General features: G+C 55.5%; 1 protein-coding gene across 1 annotated transcript in view; it reads right to left on the bottom strand.

The window, feature by feature from the left end:
• LOC135405282 (zinc finger protein OZF-like) overlaps positions 1 to 5,412 on the bottom strand; it is a 168,540-nt gene extending 163,128 nt beyond the window's left edge. Inside the window, exon 1 of the mRNA XM_064639949.1 lies at positions 4,513 to 5,412. Coding sequence (XP_064496019.1) covers positions 4,513 to 5,365 — 853 coding nt within the window. The 5' untranslated portion in view covers positions 5,366 to 5,412. The remainder of the gene's footprint in view (positions 1 to 4,512) is intronic.
• Between the last annotated feature and the right edge of the window lie 17,435 nt (positions 5,413 to 22,847).

Below are 22,847 nucleotides of genomic sequence, written 5' to 3'. Positions count from 1 at the left end.
GACATCACATATCCTCTATGACGTCACATCCATAATATAACATCACACCTCTCCTGTGATATCATATCATCCCTGTGACGTCACATTCTCCCCTTGTGACTACACAACATCCCTTTGACATCACAGTTCCACTATATCACACCTCCCCATGACATCACAGCTCCCCTGTGACACCACATCCTTGTTGTGACATCACATCCTTGTTGTGACATCAAGACTACTCTATGACATCACATCCATCATATAACATCACATCTCCCCTGTGACATCACATCCAGTCATATCCAGATCCATCCCAAGGTTGGGGGGGTGTGTGAGACAGGCAGAACCACAAATGCCTGCACAACCCAGAGCAGTCAGTGTGGGGCTGTGCTTGCTGCTGCAGAGACCCCCAGGGAACAAACCCGGGCAGTAGTTTGGGGGGCTGTGTGTGTGTCCCTAAGGAGGACACTTGCCTTATTATTGCTTATTATTTGTAATATCTTATAGATCTATCACACAACACCTAAGGATGGATTCTATAGAATATGTGCCATAGATATTTGGGTTGGGTCTGGCTGAGCTGCAGTTCAGTTCCCCACAGCAGCCCTCCCAGGGCTGGGCTTGGCATTGGCAGCTGGAAGGGGGTTGAGAACACCCCAGTGTTTTGGCCACTGCTGAGCACAGCACCAACCCTGGGACATTCCTTCCTTAGCTGAGGGCAAGAGCCTGGCAGGGGACCCAAGTAGGCCAGCTGAGCCCAACTGACCCAAGGGACATTGCAGCCCATGGGAGGTCAGCTCAGCTCTAAAAGCTGAGGCAGGGAGCAGGAGGGGGGCATTCATTGTCTGATGGCTGCCTGCTGAGGAACCGTCCCGCGGACCCAAGCCCTGCTCCTCGGGAGTGGCCGACCATGGCTGCTCATGGGAAGCAGAGAACAAACCCTGCAGTCTTTGGCTTCTGTGTGCACAAGCATCACTTTGCTTTTTCCTTTAAAAAACCTACCTTATCTCAACCCACTATTTTTTTTTTCCACCTTACTCTCTCCCCTGTCCTGCTGAGAAAGGGGAGTGATAGAGCAGCTGGGAGGGCACCTGGTGTCCAGCCAAAGTCAACCCACCACACACTTGAACACTTCCAGAGACTCCACCACCTCCCTGGCTACTTGTTCCAATGATTGAACACTCTCTCAGAGGAAAAAGGTTTCTTTAATACCTAATATGAACCTTGCCCAATGCAATTTAAGGCCATTCCCTCAAAACCTTTCACTATAGCCTTGGCAGAGAAGACCAACCCCCACACCCACTAAAACCTCCTTTCAGGTCATTGCAGAGAGCAATGAGGTCCCCCCTGAGCCTCCCCTTCTCCAGACTCAACAAGCCCAGTTCCCTCAGCCGTCCCTCAGCAGACATGTTTTCCAGAGCCTTCCCCAGCTCCGTTCCCTTCTCTGGACACGCTCCAGCCCCTCAAGGGCCTTTTGGCACTGAGGGGCCAGAACTGGACACAGCACTCCAGGTGGGGCCTCCCCAGTGCCCAGCACAGAGGGGCAATCAGTTCTCTGCTCCTGCTGGCCACACTCTTCTCCACAAAGGCCACGATGCCCTTGGCCTTCTTGCCCCCCTGGGCACACTCTGCCTCATATCCAGCCCCTGTCAAGCAGCATCCCCAAGTCCCTTCCTGCTGAGCAGCTCTCCAGCCCCTCTGCCCCCAGCCTGGAGCATTCCAGGGGCTTGTTGGGAGCCAAGGGCAGGCCCTGACACTTGGCCTTATTGATCCAGCCTGTCCAGATCCCTCTGCAGAGCCTTCCTGCCCTCCAGCACATCCACACTCACACCCAACTTGGTGTTGTCCACGAATTTCCTGAGGGGGCACTCGATCCCCTGGCCCAGATCATCAAGAATGATGTTAAACAGGAGCAGCCCCAACCCTGAGCCCTTGTGAACCCCACTAGTGACCAGCCCCACCTGGATTTCCTTCCATTCCCCACCACTCCCTGGGCCATCAGACACTTTGTCACCCAGCAAACAGTTCCCTGGGCAAGCCATGAGCAGCCAGTTTGTGCAGGAGATGCTGGGGGAGATGGTGCCAAAGGCTTTCTGGAATTCCACAGAGACACATCCCCAGCCTTTCCCTCAGCTGCTGAGCGGGTCCTTTGTCAGAGAAGGAGATGAGGTTGGTCAGGCAGGACCTGCCTTTCCCAACCCCACGCTGGCTGGGCCTGATCCCCTGGTTGTCCTGCCCGTGCCATGGGATGGCACTGAGGAGGATCTGCTGCATGGACTTCCCCGGTCCTGAGGTCAATGGGACAGGCCAGGAGTTGCCCAGATCCTCCTTTTGGCCCTTCCTGTGCATGGGCATCCCATGTGCTTGTTGCCAGTCAGCTGGGACTTGTGCAGTTGTGCAGCACTGCTGGGGAATGAGTGAGAGTGGCTTGGCCAGCTCTTTCTCCAGCTCCCTCAGGACTCTTGGCTGCATCCCATGTGGGCCCAGGCACTTGGGGGGGTCTCACTGGCAGAGCAGGTCACTGACCATTTCCTCCTGCATTGTGGGGGCTTCACTCAGCTCCCCATCACCAGCTTCCAGCCAAAGCCTGCCTGCCAGGTGTCCAAGGGGTCAGTTCTGCTGCCCCCTCCTTCCTTCCCCCACAATGGAAAACTCCCTCATTTTGGGTCCCTGTGCCCCAGACGGCTCCAACCACCACCTCACCCACCAGTCCCACAATCATGGAATGCTTTGGCTTGGGAGGGGCCTTCAAGAGCATCTCAACATCGTCATAGAAAAGAATTCCTTCCTACTATTTCCTCCAACCCTGCTCTCTATCCATGTGAAGCCACTGCCCCTTGTCCTGTCACTCCAGGACCTTGTCCAAAGTCTCTCTCCATCTTTCTGGTTGGCTCCCTTCAGGCACTGGAAGGCCACAATCAGGTCAGCACAAAGCCTTTTTTTCTCCAGCCTGAACAATCCCAGTTATCTCAGCCCTGAGATATTTCTGAACCTCCCAGAATCCAGGGGACATTGGGACCCTGCAGAACCTCCTGCATTCAAATGCTCCTTGTGAAACTGCAGGCTCTTCGGGAACCCAAGGATTCCTGGAACACTGCAGAGCTCACGGAACCAAGGGGTCACTGTCCCACTGCAGCTCCTTCTGAAGCACAAGGGACCCTGGGACAGTGGGAAATCTCCGAGAATCCAAAGGGCATTTTGGGACTGCAGGGCCTCATGGACCTAAAGGAACCTTTGGAGACTGGGGAAGCTCATGGAATCCAGGGGCCAGTGGGACATGTGGGGCCTCCTGGAAGCAAAGGAACCCTGAGAATTTTTATGGGAACAAGTTAAGGCAGCAGCAGCTGCATTCAGCTAATCAGGATGCAAAAGGAGTGTTTTGGCCTTGACTGGTGTTTTCCATCCAGAGAGTGCTGTTTGCCAAAGTGGAAACCACTTGGAACGCTCTGCATGGCAGCCTGTGTTTTTCTCTGGTGGCTGAACACAGCCAGCACATGAGGGGAGGGGAATGTGTGGGATCAGGGCACTGCTTTGGGGCCATGCTGGGAATTCCAGTGGACTAAGAGAGAAAGCCCAGGCGCTGTTTCCAAAGGAACCCCAATGAAAGGGGGATGCTGGAAAGATGGGTGGACAAGTCCTGCAATGGAACTCTGTGTGTGCAGTCTCATTTTCTCCTTCAGCATCCACAGGAGAGGGGCAAAAAGTGGTGGTTGGGACCCCTAAACTGTTCAGGGGGGAAATTGGGGATTGAAGGGACAATGGGAATGTGGGAGGAACAGGGAGAAGGGTGGAAAAGGGTGGGTGGTCAGGCAGGCCTGATGGTCCCATGGGTGTCTTTGGACACCGGGAGATTGGGATAGGTGGGTGGCCCCCCTGAGCTCCCAACTTCCTGTGGGGTTCTGGGGGCTGCTGGATCTAATCACAGCCTTGGATTATGCCAACACTTTCAGTTTAGAGGAATTACAGAGGTGTGACTGAATCACTTTTGTCCCCCAGGTTTTAATGATGGCAAATCAGACCTATTGATAAAAAGGAATTTATTTAGGCTTCCAAATGATCATACAAAAGATCTTCATCAGAATTATTTACTGCACAATACAAACACTAAAACTACCAGAAGTACAGGATAAGATAGGACAGGGCTCTACACTAAAGCAATTGTTGAAGCAATTCTACTCAACCTGGCACAAAAGCAGTAATTCTTAATTAGGGATGGATGGAACTCCCCCAGACCAACACTCGTGGGGAGATCTCTGCTCTCAGCCTCCAGCAGTGACCTTGGGGGGTCCCCAGCCAAGGCAGGAATCTCCAAACATCCTCCAGGAAGGATTCTGTTGAAAGAACCTGCCCCTGTGAAAGGGGACTGGCCCTTTGTGGTCAAAAGTGATGGACTGACAGTCACTGGACGCCAGGTGTTGCCTCACAATCAGGGGCTTCATTCGGGGTGGAAGCAACGGCTGAAGCTCTTCCCGCAGTCGGGGCACTGGTAGGGCTTCCCTTACAGGTGGGTCCGTTGGTGTCTGGTCAAGGTAGAGCTCTGGGTGAAGCTCTTCCCACACTCCCCACACTTGTAGGGCCTCTCCCCTGTGTGGATGCGCCGGTGAGTGACGAGGTTGGAGTTCCGGTTGAAGCCCTTCCCGCAGTCGGTGCAGCGGAAGGGCCTCTCATCCGTGTGCGTCCGCTCATGCAGGAGGAGATGTGAGCTGGTCTGAAACCTCTTCCCACATTCCAAGCACTTGTAGGGCCATTCCCCAGTGTGGATGCGTTGGTGGGTGCGAAGGGTGGAGCTCTGGTTGAAGCTCTTCCCGCATTCCCAACAGGTGTAGGGCCGTTCCCCAGTGTGGATGTGCTGGTGGGTGAGGAGGTGGGAACTCTGCCTGAAGCTCTTCCCACATTCCCCACATGGGTAGGGCCGTTCCCCAGTGTGGATGTGCAGGTGTCGGATCAGGTGGGACCTCTGCCTGAAGCTCTTCCCACATTCCAAGCACACGAAGGGCTTCTCCCTGCTGGGAGCCTGCTCATGGACCACCAGCTCAGAACTCCCCCTCAAGCTCCAGCTGCCTTCCCGGCACAGGCTGGGTCCTTCTTCCTCAGAGCACCCTGGGATGGCTTTGGAGCCCCTCCTGCGGGGGGATCTCCGGCCCTTTTCCTCCCCGCTGCCTTCCTGCGCCGGGGAGCCCTTCAAAACGGCCTCTCCCACCAGGGTCTCACGAGGGGATTTGTCCTCCGGGCTCTCCGTCCTCAGCTCGGGGCCTGGGGCAGGAAGCAAGAAGGACAGGCAGGGGATTTGCCTCCGGCCCACAGGGAAGGCCAAGGACATCCCCCCAACTCCGGCCCCGGCAGGACGGCGGCGCCAGCGGGGTTGTCCTGCAGCCGGGGCCATGCTCGGCTGACAGAGCCAGCACAACACCCGCCCAAAGGGACACTGACTGCCTCCTCACCTGCCTGGGGGGCCCAAGGCATCTTCCTCTTCCTCGCAGCCTCCTCCTCCATCCGCCCAAGCTTTGGGAAGGACAAATCCTGATGGGGGGAAAACAAGGGCTGAGCGCGTTGGCTTGGGGGTTCCTCCTGCCCAAGTCCATCTCTAGAACTCACTGGGCATCCTGTGACCATAAAAACCTCCAAAAAACCAAGATTCAGCCCAGAAAAACCCAAACCAACAAGATTCAGGCAAAAAACAATGACATTCAGAAACAGTAGGAAGACCCCTGCCCCCCCAAACTGCAAAAAGTTGAGATTCAGCTAAAAAATACTCAAAAATATGAAGATGAGACCAAAAAAAGTCTTCCAAAACCAAATTGGGGTGAGAGGCGACACCCTGGGAAACCAGGGTTTTGCTCCCTCGGCTCTGCAGGGGTTTCCCACGGGCTCTCAGCCTCCTTTGGGCATTCCCTGCTCCAGCATGGGCTCCTCCCGGGCTGCAGGGGGGTCTCTGCTCCATCCTGGACTCATCCACGGCTCACAGGCCCTTCAGCTCAGGGTCACCCAGAGCTCCAGCCAGTTCCATGGAGCAGCGATCCCCTGGCCCCCTGACAGTGCGGGCACCTCGCCAAGGCTGTTCCTCGAGGTTCTCTGGCCCCCTGCCAGCCCGGGGCTGTTTCTCCAAATCACCAAACCACGTGTGCCAAACACCCTGGTTGGTCAGTGCCGGCTGGGGGAGCGGGCACTCGGTGAGGGGATGAGAAAACTGCACCCAGGGCTGGGCTGAAAGAGGCTTCAGCACCACTTCTGATGGCCCAGGGGCAGCATCTGGCTTCTCCCAAACAGAGAGATGGCACTTGTTCCTCTGCAGGGAGTCAAGGGCAGGAGGGTGACTCCTGCATGGATTGAATGGCAGAGGATCCCTTTGGTCCCCAGGATGGATCAGCAGTCAGGCATACAAACTGCCCTGGGGCTCAGGATGCAGCTGCCAGCACAGATTTCCCTGCAAAGTCTGCAAAAAGTCAAGCTCTGCAGAGGAGATTGTGCCCCATGGATGGGATTGCAGAGGCTCCCTCAGGTCTCCAGAATCAATCAGCAACCAGGAATAGACAGAAAAGGTTCCCTCGAAGATTTTGGGGGGAGTGTCCTGTAGGGAGGGGACAGTGTCACCCCACCAGGGCAGGGCTGGCAAGTGGGAGGCTGCTCCAGGGGTCTGCAAGAGGCCTCGTGCTCTGTCCGGCCCCAGCACTGGCTGGTACCAACACCCCCGGCTGCCCCCGGCCCTGGGCAGCTCTGCTGCCACAGGCTGTGCCCTCACCGTGGCCCTGCAATGGCCCTGCCTGTCCCTCACCCGTGGCCCTGTCCCTTGGCTCTCTCTCTGCCAGCTCAGCGTGGGGCACACGGGCTGGGGGTCCCTCCCAAGCCCCCCGGGCAGCCGGCGTTGGCTGGGGGGATGTGAGGGCTGGGCCTGCTCAGCACAGCCCCGGCCTCATGCCCAGCGCCTCTTTCCTGACCCACACAAGAGCTTCCCGGCCCCCCCAGGGCTCCCCTGCTGCTGCCTCTGCTCCTGGCCCTGCCTTTGCTGCTCCCTTGGCTGGGGCAGCGGCTGCAGGGGGGGATGGCAGCAGCTTCAGCTCCACGGCACTTCCTGGGGGGAGCTCAGCCCAGGGGGGACGGGCAGGGACCTGATGGGGATGGACAGGGGCCCAGCAGGGACAGACAGGGCCTGCAGGGGAAGGCACAGGGACAACCTGGCCCCACACACTGCCACAGCTGTCTCTGCTCCTCCTTGCAGGCTCCGTGGCCAGGCACAGTTTGTGTTCCTGGGTGCCCACCATCTCAGCACTTGGAGACGCTCAAATCAGCGCCCGCAGCTCTGCAGCAAAGCCCCAGCTCACCTGGCACACAGGGGATGGAGACAGCACCTTCTCAGGGATGGGCACAATTTTTCCTCTTCTCCACCACGGGGCTCTCCTTCCTCAGCAGCACCTCTGCCTTGCACTTATTCTCAGCCTCACCTCAGGGACAGCTCTGGGCTCACCTCCGCGCCACTTCTCAGCCTCACCTCAGGGCCTGGGCTCAAGGACAGGAACCTGCAGGGAGGGGACATCAGGTGCAAGCTCAGGGCTGCCTGATTGCACTGGCCTCTGGGCTTCCTCCTCCTTCTACAACCATCGCAGAATTTAGCCTGCTTTTCTAAAACCACACATTTACACACTAACCTTGGAGATAGATATGGACAGACATCTCTATCACACTGGGGATAGAGCTTCAAGCATGTGCTGCCATAGGAATGGCAATCACAGAATCACAGAAGCAATCAAGTTGGAAAAGACCTCTGAGATCATCAAGTCCAACCCTTGATCCAACCCCGCTGTGCTTCCCAGACCATGGCACTGAGGCCACATCCACTCTCACCTTCAACACCTCCAGGGACGCTGACTCCACCCCCTCCCTGCCCAGACCATTCCAAGGCCTGATGACTCTCTCAGCAAAAAATTGCTTCCCAATATCCAACCTAAACCTCCCCTGGCACAGCTCCAGACCCAGCCCTCTTGTCCTACTGCTGCTTCCTGGCACAACAGCCCCACCCCCACCTGGCTCCAACCTCCTGGCAGGGACTTGCAGACAGTCAGGAGGTCTCCCCTGAGCCTCCTCTTCTCCAGCCTCAACACCCCCAGCTCCCTCAGCCTCTCCTCACACCATCTGTGCTCCAGAGCCCTCCTGCCTTCCAGCACATCAACACACCCCCAGCTTGGTGTCACCTGCACATTTGCTGATGAAATGCCTGGTTCTGCAAGAGCTGGAAACACTCAAGGGGCAGCAGGACCAAGTCAGGGGCCTGAAGGGGGCTTTTCGTTCTGGGAGGGTCCTGGGGGAGCTGGGGAGGGGGTTTGTGGATTGGGGGTACAAACCAGTACAGACCAGTGCAGACCAGTACAGACCAGTATCTCCTTGCTGCTCCCCGGATCTCTCCTGGAGCAGGGCCACCTTGTCGTGGGACACTTGAGCCACCCCCAGTGCCCTCCCAGTACAGCCCAGTGCCCCCAGTACAGCCCACTGTGTTCCTGTCCCAGGGTGCTGGGTGATCCCTCTTTGGGGGGGTTGGGAGGGATTTGAGGGAGGGGCTGGGAAAGATTTGGGGGAACCTGGGGGGGTTGGATGAGGATTTGGGGGGAGTTGGGGGTCTTTGAATGTATTTGGGGCAGTTAAAAAGTGTTTTGGTGGCATTGGGGCATCAAAGGGATCTGTGAGGGGAGGGGATTAAAGGGAAAATGGAGGTTAAGGGACATTTTGGGGAGGTTAAAGAGGCCTGGGGGGGAGAGGAGGGGCTGCAACAAGAGCAGGTGAGTCTTGAGACCCCCCCTGGTGTCCCCAAGAACTTCTTGGTGTCCCCAGTTCCCCCCTTGACACCCTGAGAACCCCCTGGTGTCTCCAATGTCCCCAGGGCCTCCCCAGCCCCAACTCCCCCCTTGACACCCCCAATTCCACTGTCCCCAAACTTAACCCCACTGTCCCCAAACCCCATCCCTGATGTCCCCAACCCTCCATCTCACTCCAGAAGCCCCCCTGAACCCTCTGACCACAACCCCCACCACCACCCTGCTCACAGAAAGGCCAAGGGCATCTGGGGACACACTGGGGACAACTGGGGGGCTTTGTGGGGCACTGGGGGATTACTGGGGGATACTGGGACACACTGGGGGGAACCAGGGAGCACTTGGAGGGACTGGGGAGTTACTGGGGGATTATCAGGACACAGCGGGGGACACTGGGAGGTTACAGGGACATACTGGGGGTTACTGGGTGCTCACTACAGGATCACTGGGTCATCCTGGGGGGCAGTGGGAGGTCACTGGGACACACTGGGTGGTCACTGAGGGGGGTTACTGGGCCGTACTGAGGGTCACTGGGAGGTCACTGGGCTATACTGGGGGCACTGGGATCCCCTTCGTCAGTTCTGCTCCCCCAGGACTTTTGGGGGCACCCCCAGGACCCCTCCCCTGGGGGCTGCGAGATCCCCTGAACCCCACTGCTGGACTTTAGGGGACACCCAGGCCCCCCTTCCTTTGGGGTCTCTGTGTGCTGAGTTTTGGGGGTCTCTGGGGTTCGAGGGGGGAATTGGGATCCCCTTTCTTTGGGGTCAGTCTACTGGGCTGGCAGAGGTGCTGTGGTGGGATGGGAAATGGCCTCAAAGGAGTTTTAGTTGGCCGTGGCCAGACAGGACTGACACAGAGATCCCCCAAAATCCAGGCAAAACCCCTGAAACCCCCTCACAAATCCACCTCTGGACCCATCAAAACCTCCTCAAAGACACCGCAAATCCCCTCAGAGACCTCATCTCCCCCCCCGGATCCCCTAAACCCTCTCAGTGACCTGCAAAACCCACCTGGGACCCCCCAGGCCCTTTCAAGGACCTCAAAAACCCCCTCAGGGACCCTCAAAACCGTCTGTAACTCCCTAAATCCCCCTAGAAACCCACAAAACTGCTTCAAAGGCCCCCCCCCCAAAGCCCCCCAGAACCTCCCAATTCCCTCGGAGACTCCAAAACTCCCTCAGGGATTCCCAAACCCCTTCAGGGACCTTTAACCTCCCCCCTAAGTCCCTTCGTGACACCAAAGCTCCTCAGAGCCCCCCAAAACCTCCTCAGGGACCCCTAAAAGCTTCTAAGGGACCCCAAAACCACAGAACAGCAGAAGAGCTTTCTGTAAAGGAAGGGAGCAAAGAATCTGAGAAGGAGGAGACCGAGGAAAAACTGAAGCAAAGCAATAAAATCATCCTGGCCCTTGCAGTTTTTTCCTGACCTTTTTCTCACTTTTCGTTTTTTCAGGGTTCTTTTTTTGGTTGGGTGGTTTTGAATTTTTTTTCCGAGGGACTTTCCCGGCAATCGAATCACCCTTCCGGGTTCCTGGGAGGCCTCCGGGCCCCGCGGCCCCCGAGAGGGTCCTCCGAACCTTCGAACTCCCCGCGCTAAACCCTCCCGAGCCCTCCAGCCTTTCCCCCCACAGCCGCGCTCCCCGCAGCCCCCGAGGGGATCCCCAGACCCCGCTCTCCCGCACCCCCCGCCTGCACTCAGAGCTCACCGACCGACCCGCCGCCATCACCGATTCCCGGCAGCCAACGCGGCAGGGGCGGGGGCGGGGCTGCGGGGGCGTGGCCGCGCGCTGATTGGCTGCGGCGGCGTTCTCTGAACGCGGTGCGCGCGCAGCCGGGACTCGGTGATGGCGGCGGGGCCTGCGGTTCGCTCTGAGTGCTGTGAGTCCCCCGGGGGGGCTCGGGAGGGTTTAGCGGGGGGGTTCGGGGATAACCGAGGAGGTTTTGAGGGGTCCCTGAGGGAGTTCGGTGTCCTGAGGGGACTCAGGGGGTGGTTGAAGGTTCCTGAAGGGGTTTGGGGGTCTCTGAGGGGGTTTTGGTTTCTGAGGAGATTTGGGGGGTGCCAGGTGGGGTTTGGGGGTCTCTGAGGAAGTTTGGGGGTCCTGGCGGGACCTTTTAGGCAGTTTTGGGGTCTCTAGGGGGTTTATGGGTTCTTAGACGGTTTTGAGGGTCTCTGAGGGGGATTGGGGGGGTCCCTGGGGACTGAGGGGTCCCGGGTGGGTTTTGCGGGTCACTGAGAGGGTTTAGAGGGTGCTGGGGAGGGATGAGGTCTCTGAGGGCATTTGAGGGGACCTTGAGAAGGTTTTGAAGTGTCGAGGGGGGGCTTTCAGGGGTTTTGAGGGCATTTTGGGGGGTCCCATAAAGCCCAGCAGTGGGTCCAGGGGGTCCCCCAGCCCCAAAAAGAAGGGGTCCTAGGGATGCCCCCCAAAATCCGGGGGGGAAATGTACCACATCCGGGTAAGGGGATCCCTAGACCCCAGTATATCCCAGTGACTTTCCAGTGACCCCTTCTGTGACCACCCAGTGTGTCCCAGTGACCTCCCACTGCCCCCCAGGATGGCCCAGTGATCCTGCAGTGAGCACCCAGTAACCCCCAGTATGGCCCAGTAACCTCCCAGTGTCTCCCCGTGTGTCCTGGTAATTTCCCAGTAACTCCCCAGTCCCTCCCAGTGTCCCTCAGTTCCCCCCAGTGTGTCCCAGTATCCCCCAGTAATAACCCAGGGCCCTGCAAAGCCCCCCAACTCTCCCCAATGTTTCCCCAGATGCCCTTGGCCTTTCTGTGAGTGTGTGTGTGGGGGTGTTTTTGTGGTCAGAGGGTCCAGGGGGGCTCCTGGGGTGAGATGGAGGGTTGGGGACATCAGGGTTGGGTTTGGGGACAGTGGGGTGGGGTTTCTGGACAGTGGAATTGGGGGTGCCAAGGGGGGAATTAGGGCTATGGGAAGTCCCTGGGAACATTGGAGACACCAGGGGGGCCTCGGGGTGTCAAGGGAGGAACTGGGGACACCAAGAGGGTCTTGGGGACACCAGGGGGGTCTCAAGACTCACCTGCTCTTGGTGCAGCCCCTCCTCTGCCTGCCCAGGCCTCATTAACCCCCCCCAAATGTCTCCTAACCTCCATTTACCCTTTAATCCCCTCCCCCCATAGGTACCTCTGACCCCCCAATGTCCCCAAGACCTCTTTTAACTTCCCTAAAGGCACTCAAAACCCCCAAATCCCCATCTAAACTCTTCAGATCCCCCCAAATCTCCCCCAGTCCCCCCCTCAAATCCATTCCAACCCCCCTCAAAGAGGGATCACCCAGCACCCTGGGACAGGAGCACAGTGGGCTGTACTGGGGGCACTGGGCTGTACTGGGAGGGCACTGGGGGGGGCTCAGGTGTCCCAGGACAAGGTAGCCCAGCTCCAGGAGAGATCTGGGAAGCAGTGAGGAGGTACTGGTCTGTACTGGTCTGTACTGGTCTGTCCTGGTTTTTACCCCCAATCCCCAAATCCCCTCCCCAGCTCCCCCAGGACCCTCCCGGACCCCAAAGCCCCCCAGGCCCCCTTCAGGCCCCTGACTTGGTCCTGCTGCCCCTTGAGCATCTGCAGCTCCTGCAGAACCAGGCATTTCTTTGCTCCCCACAGGGTCTTTCCCACACCCAGAATGGAATCTGGAGGCAGCAGGATGTGCACAGGGCTCCCATTTCCTACAGTGCAAAGGGGCTGCAGGGAATGATTCCCCTGCTCTTGCAAATCTGCCAAAACCTGCAGGGCACAGAAGGGGGAGCTTCAGGAATTTGCTGGCCTTGGGAGTGGAGCTCACAAGGTGTTGAGAGGAACATATCCCTCAAATACAATCTCTCTGCATACACAATATCTGTCTGGACAGGCAGATAAAGCAATAATCAGATATATTCTGTATCATATATATGGCACATATTCTATAGAGTCCATCCTTAGGTGTTGTATGATAGATCTATAAGATATTACAAATAATAAGCAGTAATAAAACAAGTGTCCTCCTTAGGGACACACTTCAGAAGGGACCTTGCACTTGACCCCCCCCCTCTCTTCAGCTTCGAGCCACCCGGTGCCACAGAGGGGGACAGAGCTCCTGTGGAACCTTCTATTCCATTGACACAGAGCAAGGAATAAACCCAAACTATTGCCTGGGTTTGTTCCCTGGGGGTCTCTGCAGCAGCAAGCACAGCCCCACACTGACTGCTCTGGGCTGTGCAGGCATTTGTGCTTCTGCCTGTCTCACACACACACAAAGAGTCTGGTTAGTGCTGCCCTCAGGAAAACCCCCCAGCCTTGGTCCAGCTAAAGCCGTGGCATTTGTCTTTGTTTCCCTTGGGTTCAGGGTCAGGCTGTGCCTGTGTCCAGCCCAGAGGCTCAGAAAAGAATTTCTCCCGTCCCACTGCAATCTGCTGCTGCAGACAGGACCCAGGCACTGGTGGCACTGGGAGTGAACAGCAGAGTGTTTCCAGGGGCTCTCTGAAGGAACACAAGTGTCCAAAGAAACCAGCACAAGTGTCCACAGAAATCCCAGTCCTTCATCCCTGAATGACCTCATTCATCCCAGGAAAAACGAAGTTTTATTTCCATGGAATGAGGTTTTTCCCATGTTAACACTGGTTTAGTTCCAAACCAATTTCTTCATTTCCTCCTCCCAATTTCCCTGAAGGACACTGACAGGGGCCATGGAAACTGACAGGGATCACAGTTTGTCCCTTGGCCATACAGCTCCTGCTGTTTGGCAGCACAGGAGAGGTTAATTAGAGCCCAGGTTCCAATCCTAGGGCACGCCCTGAAGACGAGCTTGAAATGAAACGACTTTCCTGCTGGAGGGTTAAATTCAGTCCCCATCACCTTTTCATGGGCTGAATCTTCATATTTTGGAGTAGTTTCTAGCTGAATCTCAACTTTTTGCAGTTTGGGGTGGTGAGGGTTTTCTTGCTATTTCTAAGGGGTTTTTGCCTGAATCTGGTTGGTGGTTTGGGTTTTTCTGGGCTGAATCTTGGTGTTTTGGAGGTTTTTATGGACACAGGATGCCCGGTGAGTTCTAGAGATGGACTTGGGCAGGAGGAACCCCCAAGCCAACACGCTCAGCCCTTGTTTTCCCCCCATCAGGATTTGTCCTTCCCAAAGCTTGGGCGGATGGAGGAGGAGGCTGCGAGGAAGAGGAAGATGCCTTGGGCCCCCCAGGCAGGTGAGGAGGAAGTCAGTGTCCCTTTGGGCGGGTGTTGTGCTGGCTCTGTCAGCCGAGCATGGCCCCGGCTGCAGGACAACCCCGCTGGCGCCGCCGTCCTGCCGGGGCCGGAGTTGGGGGGATGTCCTTGGCCTTCCCTGTGGGCCGGAGGCAAATCCCCTGCCTGTCCTTCTTGCTTCCTGCCCCAGGCCCCGAGCTGAGGACGGAGAGCCCGGAGGACAAATCCCCCCGTGAGACCCTGGTGGGAGAGGCTGTTTTGAAGGGCTCCCCGGCGCAGGAAGGCAGCGGGGAGGAAAAGGGCCGGAGATCCCCCCACAGGAGGGGCTCCAAAGCCAGCCCAGGGTGCTCTGAGGAGGAAAGAGCCAGCCTGTGCCGGGAAGGCAGCTGGAGCTTGAGGGGGAGCTCTGAGCTGGTGTTCCCTGAGCAGCCTCCCAGCAATGAGAAGCCCTTCGTGTGCTTGGAATGTGGGAAGAGCTTCAGGCAGAGCTCCCACCTCCTCACCCACCAGCACATCCACACTGGGGAACGGCCCTACATATGTGGGGAATGTGGGAAGAGCTTCAACTGCAGCTCCAGTCTCCACAAACACCAGCGTTTCCACACTGGGGAACGGCCCTACACATGTCAGGAGTGTGGGAAGAGCTTTAGGCAGAGCTCCGACCTCCTCAAGCATCAGCTCATCCACACTGGGGAACAGCCCTACACGTGTGGGGAATGTGGGAAGAGCTTCAGGCAGAGCTCCACCCTCCGCACCCACCAGCACATCCACACTGGAGAACGGCCCTACAAGTGCTTGGAATGTGGGAAGAGGTTTCAGACCAGCTCAGATCTCCTAAGGCACCAGCGGACGCACACGGATGAGAGACCCTTCCGTTGCACCGACTGTGGGAAGGGCTTCAAGCAGAACTCCCACCTCATTGCCCACCGGCGCATCCACAGCGGGGAGAGGCCCTACAAGTGTGGGGAGTGTGGGAAGAGCTTCACTCAGAGCTCTAATGTGACCCAACACCAACGGACCCACCAGTAATGGAAACCCTACCAGTGCCCTACCGGACACCAACAGACGCACTGATAAGGGAAGCCCTGTGAGTGTCCCGACTGCGGGAAGAGCTTCGGTCATAGGACTGACATTTTTCAGTGTGTGCACTCCAACATCATTTTATTCTTTTGAATATGTGTAAGTTTAACCTCAGTTTAGTCTGAATGCCAAATTCACCACTACCCCATTCCCTGATAACCGTGGGCTGATTCTGACAAGTGAGGCAGAAATTACCCACTGCCCAGCAAAAACCAGTGGGGCCAGCCAGTGGTCTCTGCCCTGGCAGCCCAGTTTCCCCAGTCTCATCTCAAAATGACCAGTTACACTGAAGCAAAGGGCACTGGAACCAGTGCAACAAGCCCCAGTCTGACTTTCACACCTGCCCACGTGTCCTGTTTTCTGCTGCTCTACAGACTTCCTTGTTTAAAATACAATGGAAAAATGAACAGGTTTTGGGGTTGTTTTGGTTTTGGGCTTGGTTTCTTTTCCCCCCACTGTTCTCATTAACCTCATTTCAAATCTATTTTGGTGTTTGAAGATGAATTAAAATTTTGAATGATTTTTAATGTTAATGCCTTGACCAAAGTATCAAAACATGAAAAATAAAAAAAACAAAACACCACAAAGCTGTCCATTATTGTGACAATCAAACACTCAGAAGTACTAACATGAGTGCAGTTAAACCCCCATAAATAAGACCATTAAAATAATTTTAATATTTATGTATTATTTTATTTTTAATAAGCCTAAAATAAGGAAAGTTAATTCCTGACATCAGCTTTCCCCACCTCCCAGAAAGGTAATTTAGTTACATCTTAGTCACCCTTGAAAGGCTCTTTCCAGTTGGCTTGGCCTCTGCCTTAGACACTCATGAGATCTGCCAAAACCAATTTAAGGGCAAATTTCCCCACCAGGTCCAACTGCATTGGTTGTACCAAAAACTTTGCAAGTAACCCCACAATTTTCATCTTAAACTCTTCTCTCAACCTTGTAAAATAATTAGCAGTAAACAGACCTGACAATGTGTTATGATTAAGAACATGTTCTTGTTCTCAGAGTTATTCATGCATCAAAAAGATGCCACAGGAACGGCCAAAATATTAATAGCAACTTCTACACTTTGGAAATCTCCATTTGGTTTTTAAAGATTTCACAGTGGTTGTTTCCTTAGGAATTCAGGCACATTTTACTAACAAGTTTCAATAAAGTTACAAAAACATCTTCCTCCACTAAGACACAGGCAGTGATCCTAACCTGAGGTAGGCACTGAAAAGCCCAATTTTTTTCTTAGCTGTCACGAGTCTTTCATTCCTTCTGCCACATCAATTAGGCATCAGCCCATTTTTCAAGCTGCTGTTATCTACCAGCTCCTGCTTTGGTTTCCAAGCCCAGTATTTTGGCCACGATAAAATCAGGGCCCTGGGCACTCATGTCAGAATGACAAAGAGTACTGACCCTCCCTGCCAAGGGAGACAAACCATTCCCAACCTCGACCAAAGGTTCAAGGCAATGATTCTGAAACAAAATTTACAATGTTTTCAGTTTTTTGTTGCAATTCTCTGTTGCTCTATTAAAAGACCACAGCAGTGAAAGACAAGGCCTGATGGCCAAACCCAGGGCTTCAGCCACTTGAGGTCTATTGAAACCTTCTGTTCCTCAGGTGGGATACTGAAATCCAACACGTACAACACCCACGCATGAGACACCAACACACTGACCAAGATTTCCAGAGTGAAATCTGAGGCTTCAACTTCAAAACTGAGGTGACCTCCCCTGGAAACGGAATTGCCTCCAACAGAGGGAGCTGAATGGACAGAATGAGGCTGTGAACAAACCAAACCTCAAGGTCTGCGTCTCAAAGTCCATTAAAGCAAGGTTTTAGTCTCAAAGACACATCCCTGGTAACTTTGACACTGCAGGAAAGAGCAGACGTGTCCTTTCTGGCCAGCAAAATCCATCATGAGTTCCTGTCAGAGACTGCACAGAACATGAGTGCTCTGGACAGCCCTAGTTCTGCTTTTACCACCATCAGATGTTCTGTAAGCACAGCAGTCAAAGCACAACTCATGTAGGTTTGGGTATTTTTAGCTAAGGCTGTTTGCCAGGTTTCTCAGATTTAGAGAGGAATTCCCGGTAAGATGTGACTTTATTCATAGATGCACTCTTTTTTGGGTGTTAGTTTGAAATAATAAACTGTATTGCATTAAGCAAAGTATGTCAACTTCAATAAAGCTTCAATAAAGTGTCGGGCGACTGTTGAGCACCTCAGTGAATTCATCTGTAAGCAAAAAGCTCAGGGGCATTGTAGTGGCCTTCATCCCTCTGCACACAGACATCACCTCCCAGCTCTGCTTCTCTGCTTGACCACCTTTGCCCCTCCAACTGCTCCCCGCAGCATCCCAGCTCTCTTTTGCTGTACAAGTGGAGTGCTCTCCTCAAGTCTTGCACCTGTTCTCTGCTGCTCTCCTTCCCCGCTCCTTTCACCATCTTCAACCCTGCCTGTTTGTGGAGCCCACTCTGACCCCCTCCCTCCACAATCTCCTTCTGGCCTGCCATCTCCCAAGCAGATCTCGGGCTGCTTTGGAAAGCCTGATGGCAAAGCTGCTCTCCCTGACTTGCACGTCTGCCCTGCTCTTTAGGCAGGACCAGGCTAAGGGGCAAACGATACGCACGCCACGTGGAAGGTGAAATCACCTGCTTCTGCAAGACTCTCGGAAGAAAGTGCGGTATCAAGGTAATGAGCTCCCCCGTTGCTGAGACTCTTGTCCGTGCCATCGGCAGGGCACTCCTGTGAGCCAAAGGCACCCGGAATCGGTGGGGCTGACAGGGCCTCAGTGTCCCTGATGAGAGGGTTCCTGCTGTCCCCAAGCAGGGACTGTCTGAGGGCGGCACTCTGCTGGTGTCCCAGCAGCAGCTGCAGCTCTCCTGCCCAGCAGTGAGCCCTGGTCCTGTGCAGGGCCAGCACCCCGTGAGCATGAGCCCAGCCCTCCTGCCTCAGCCTAAGGACCCTCTGCTCTCGTCCTTCCCCACACAGTGACTGTGGGCACTGCTGCCAGCACTGCTGGGCACCTGTGGCCAGGGCTGCTCTCGCTGCCCATCTGAGCAGCACCAGCAGGGGCCTTGGGGTGACATCTTTACTCTCCTCCTTCCTGCCGCAGCCCTTCGAAAGATACCTCACACGCTCGGAGAGGACGCACATTGTCCTTGAAGCCCTGGAGCAGAAAGATGCACAGAATTATCAATGGATACCTGGAGAGCCTCGTCCATGGGTTGAACCATTTGTGTGGAACCTTTACAGAGGGCGCAGGATCATAGCAGAAGAGATTTTGTGGCTGGCCACGGTTGACCCGTGCTTCTTCCTGACAGATGTAAGTGGCCTGTGGCTGGATTGCCCTGCCCTTCAGCCCTAGAAGGCCTTGTTCCTCTCTCCATCCCTCCCTGCCAAACCCAGGTGTCTCAGGCACCTGAAGGCACCTGAAGGCAGCAGAGTGGCATGGAAAGGGCAGCTGAGGCTGCACTACCGTGGCAGCACTCTCCTCACCTCTGTCCCCTTCAGGTGCCAAAGATTTTGAGCTTCCTGCATGAAAGACTGCCAGGTGTGAAGTGTGAACGTGTGCAGGAGTGCTTCCACTCCCTGCTTCTGCTGCTAGCAGAGTTTTTCCCAAGGAAGGTAGTCGCCACACTGTTGAGCATCGCTCCACAAGGAGACAGGTACTGGCCCTGAAAAGCCTGAGGGTTTGTTGGCTGTGGGGAGATGGAGCCTGAGACTCTCTGGCTCCCAGAGCCAAGGAATGATGGAGGACAGCCCTGAGGAGAGGGGTTCTCCATCCCACCAAGCTTTCCAGCCCTGCTAGGTTGCCCAGGCCTGCAGCAGACAAAGCTGGCCCAGCCAGCCCAGAGCCACCCTGCTGCTCCCAGCCTAGAGGGGAACACCAGCTCAGTGCCCTGCTGCCTGCCCAGGCAGGGCCCCAGGCACCTGGGCTGGCCCAGCCACGCTGCACTCCAGGCCGCCCTGCTGACACAGAGCTCTGCCTTGCAGTGTGGCCATGCAAATGTGGCAGAGCATCTTCTCAGAGCCCAAGATTGGAGACAAGATATTATGGCCATTCGCTGTCATGCTCTGGGTCGACTGGTGGCCCTGCAGTCTCAGCGCTTCTTCCTCAGAAAGCAGCTCCACCTCTGACTTGGCTGTGAGTTACCAGAAAAGGACTTGATCCCCTGCCACGAGCCCTGCAGACTCTGCCAGGCTCTCACTACTGTGCTTGCTTCTACAGCCATTGCCCAGTGGCACTAGCATGAAGTTTGAGTGGGAGGACAAGGACGAAGAATTTGAATACCTTCAGAATGACAACTTTGATATCGATGAGGAGCTTCCAACCCTCCCAGCCTCCCAGGTGCTCGACGGCCTCATCGTGCTGTGCGAGACACCTGAGCTGGTGAGCAGGGTGGCGTCAGGGACAGCCATGGTGGCATCCAGGGCTCTGGGGCTGTGGGTAAGGCGGTGGCTTGGTGTGGGCTGGGAGGCAGGTGTTAGAGGAAGTGCTGCCAGCTGCCTTGATGACATGTTAGGGCCTGATGGCTGCCTGGGGAGCTTTCCAGGCATGGATCTTATCACAGAAAATAAACTCTGTCCTTCATACAGGCAGGAAAACTGGAGTTCCTGGTGCCACACATGATGGAGCTCCTGTGGGTTGGCAGTGAAGACTCCTGGACAGAGGATGTGATGGTCCCTAAAAACCCGATGTGTCCAAACCCGGAGAAGAAAAAGGCCAGCCCCACCGATGAGTATCTAGTGGAGAACCTCTCGCACTTCTTTGACATGGTAAGGCTGATGTGGGAACGTGAGCCCTGAGATGGGCACTGGGCAGTGAGAGCTGCCCTGCACCCAGCCCTGTCAGTAGCTCTGGCAACAGGCTCTGCTCCCCTGGGCTCTGGTGGCTTCTGGGCCTTGCAGCCCAGTGCAACTTGTCCCTGCTCTGGAATCTGAGCCCAGGGCATCTCCCTCAGTCACCATACCCACCCCCCTTTCACTGTGGGCAGGGGGCCGCTGTTTCCAAAGCTCACCTTTCCTCCTTCCTCCCAGGAGAGCAGCGACATGCGAGAGGCCTTTATCTGCCTCTTCAGAGACCACCTGGGCTCAGCAGTGCTGAGGAACAACAAGCAATTGAAGACGTCTCTGTGGAGTGCACTGGTCCCACTGCTCAGGAAAACTGGAGCTCCTGGTGCCAAACATGATGGAGCTCCTGTCTCTTGGCAGTGAAGACTCCTGGATAGAGATTGTGATGGTCTCTAAAAACCTGATGTGTCCAAACCTGGAGAAGATAAAGGCCTGCCCAGCCACTGAGGATCTGGTGGAGAACCTCTCATGCTTCCTCAACATGGTAAGGCTGATGTGGGTTTTTGAGCCCTGAGATGGGCACTGGGCAGTGAGAATTCCCCTGCAGCCCAGCCCTGTCAGCAGCTCTGGCAGCAGGCTCTGCTCCCCTGGGCTCTGGTGGCTTCTGGGCCTTGCAGCCCAGTGCAACTTGTCCCTGCTCTGGAATCTGAGCCCAGGGCATCTCCCTCAGCCACCATCCCCATCCCCTTTCACTGTGGGCAGAGGGCTGCTGTTTCCAAAGCTCACCTTTCCTCCTTCCTCCCAGGAGAGCAGCAACATGCAGGATTTCTCCATCTGCCCCTTCAGAGACCACCTGGGCTCAGCGGTGCTGAGGAAGCAGAAGCAGTTGAAGACGTCTCTGCCAAGTTGTCATGGTTTGACTGGCCCTGTCCCCCTGGAGCTGGAAAATGGGCACCTGAGGAACCGAAGCCAAGAGCAACTGGATGAGATCTGCAGCGGTGAGTGGGGAACATGGGCTGGAGGGATGTCTGGAATTTCATCTCGGCTCTGTTTTTTTTCTCACAGCCCTTCAGCCCTTGAAGACAGACAGCAGTGAAGTCGTCTCTTGCCTGGCAGAACAGACCATCGGCATCCTGAATGCTTTAGGACCAACACCGAGCCCTTGATTCAGGCCAGAAGCTCTTCAGGTACCAATGTCCACATCCATGAAGAGCTTCCAACATTCCCAGCCTCCCAGGCGCTGTGTGAGACACCTGAGCTGGTGAGCAGGGTGGTGTCAGGGACAGCCATGGTGGCATCCAGGGCTCTGGGGCTGTGGGTAAGACAGTGGCTTGGCGTGGGCTGGGAGGCAGGTGTTGGGGGGACTGCTGCCAACTGCCCTGATGCCATGTTGGGGCCTGGTGGCTGCCTGGGGAGCTTTCCAGGCATGGATCTTATCACAAAAAAGAAACTCTGTCCTTCCTACAGGCAGGAGAACTGGAATCCTGATGCCATCAAATCTTCACCAAGAACCACAATTCAAACTATGAGCACTGCTCTTCTGTTCCCACTGAGCCAGTTGGAGGCAGCTGTAATTTAATAAAGCAGCAACAATGGGCCCAAACCCATGGTGTCCTTCAGATGTACCGTGTCCTGAGCAGACTGCATCCTGCTTGTCCTGCCCTGTTGCCTGCAGGACAACTTCCCCCTTGGCACACCCCCAGCCCCAGCCTTGTTTGGGAAGTTGAGCTTTGGCTGAGGCTTTCCCCAGGAGAAGCCTCACTGGTCTCTCCTCAGGGCAGTCCCCCCAGCACGCAGCCAGGACAGGGCACAGAATGAGTGGCCCCAGCTCTGCCTCCCCAGGGGTGTCCAGGCATCCCACGAGGCGTCTGCTGTTGCTGCATCACCACCTCCCCTCACCAGAATGGATTTGGAAGGCTTTCCAAGCACAGGGAGCCAGAGGGGACCAGAGGGAAACCTCAGGGCTCCCAGAGGGACTAGAGGACAAACAGGGAGTCTGGGTCACCGCCCCCAGGGCAGAGGATGGGCCTCCGCTGTCCCTCTGTTACACCAGTAGCATGTTTCCATCTTTTCTGCCCTGGGGGAAAAGAAGTATCCTTTGACTTGGAAGAGCTGATTAGCATCATCTTGTGATGCCCTGGGAGGGGATTAGTTTTGATGGAATCACCTACAGGAAAGTTTGGAGACCTCCCCCAGTTTGCCCTGTGCCAGTGCTGAGCACATGGAGGGAAACACACCAGGAGTCAGACGGGAGCTTCCGTGTGACATCACATCAGCCCTGTGACATAACATCTCCCATATGACGTCACATCCATCATATGACAACACATCTCTCCTGTGATGATATATCATGCCTGTGACATCACGTGCTCCTTTGTGACATCACACCTGCCCTGTGACATCACATCATTATTGTGACAAGGGGCATCTGTGACGCCAGGTCATCCCCTGTGACATCACAGCTCTCCTGTGACATCACATCCTCCTCTTTGACATCACATCTCTTCTATGTCCTTGCATCCATCATATGACATCACATCCTCCCTGTGACATCACACCTCCCCTGTGACAGCACATCCTTGTTGTGACATAACATCTCCCCTATGATGGCACATACATCACATGACATCACACCTCTCCTGTGATATCATATCATCTCTGTGACATCACGTATCTTCGTGATATCACATCCTCCACGTGACATCACAGCTCCCCGTGACATCACATCCATTTTGTGACTACACACCCTTCCTGTAACATAACATCTTCCCTATGATGTCATATCCATCATATGACATCACATTCTTCATGTGACATCACATATCCTCTATGACATCACATCCATAATATAACATCACACCTCTCCTGTGATATCATATCATCCCTGTGACGTCACATTCTCCCCTTGTGACTACACAACATCCCTTTGACATCACAGCTCCACTATGATATCACACCTCCCCGTGACATCACAGCTCCCCTGTGACATCACATCCTTATT

This window comes from Pseudopipra pipra, chromosome W, assembly GCF_036250125.1.
Source record: "Pseudopipra pipra isolate bDixPip1 chromosome W, bDixPip1.hap1, whole genome shotgun sequence".
Taxonomy (NCBI): domain Eukaryota; kingdom Metazoa; phylum Chordata; class Aves; order Passeriformes; family Pipridae; genus Pseudopipra; species Pseudopipra pipra.
This window is presented reverse-complemented; position numbering and strand designations above follow the sequence as displayed.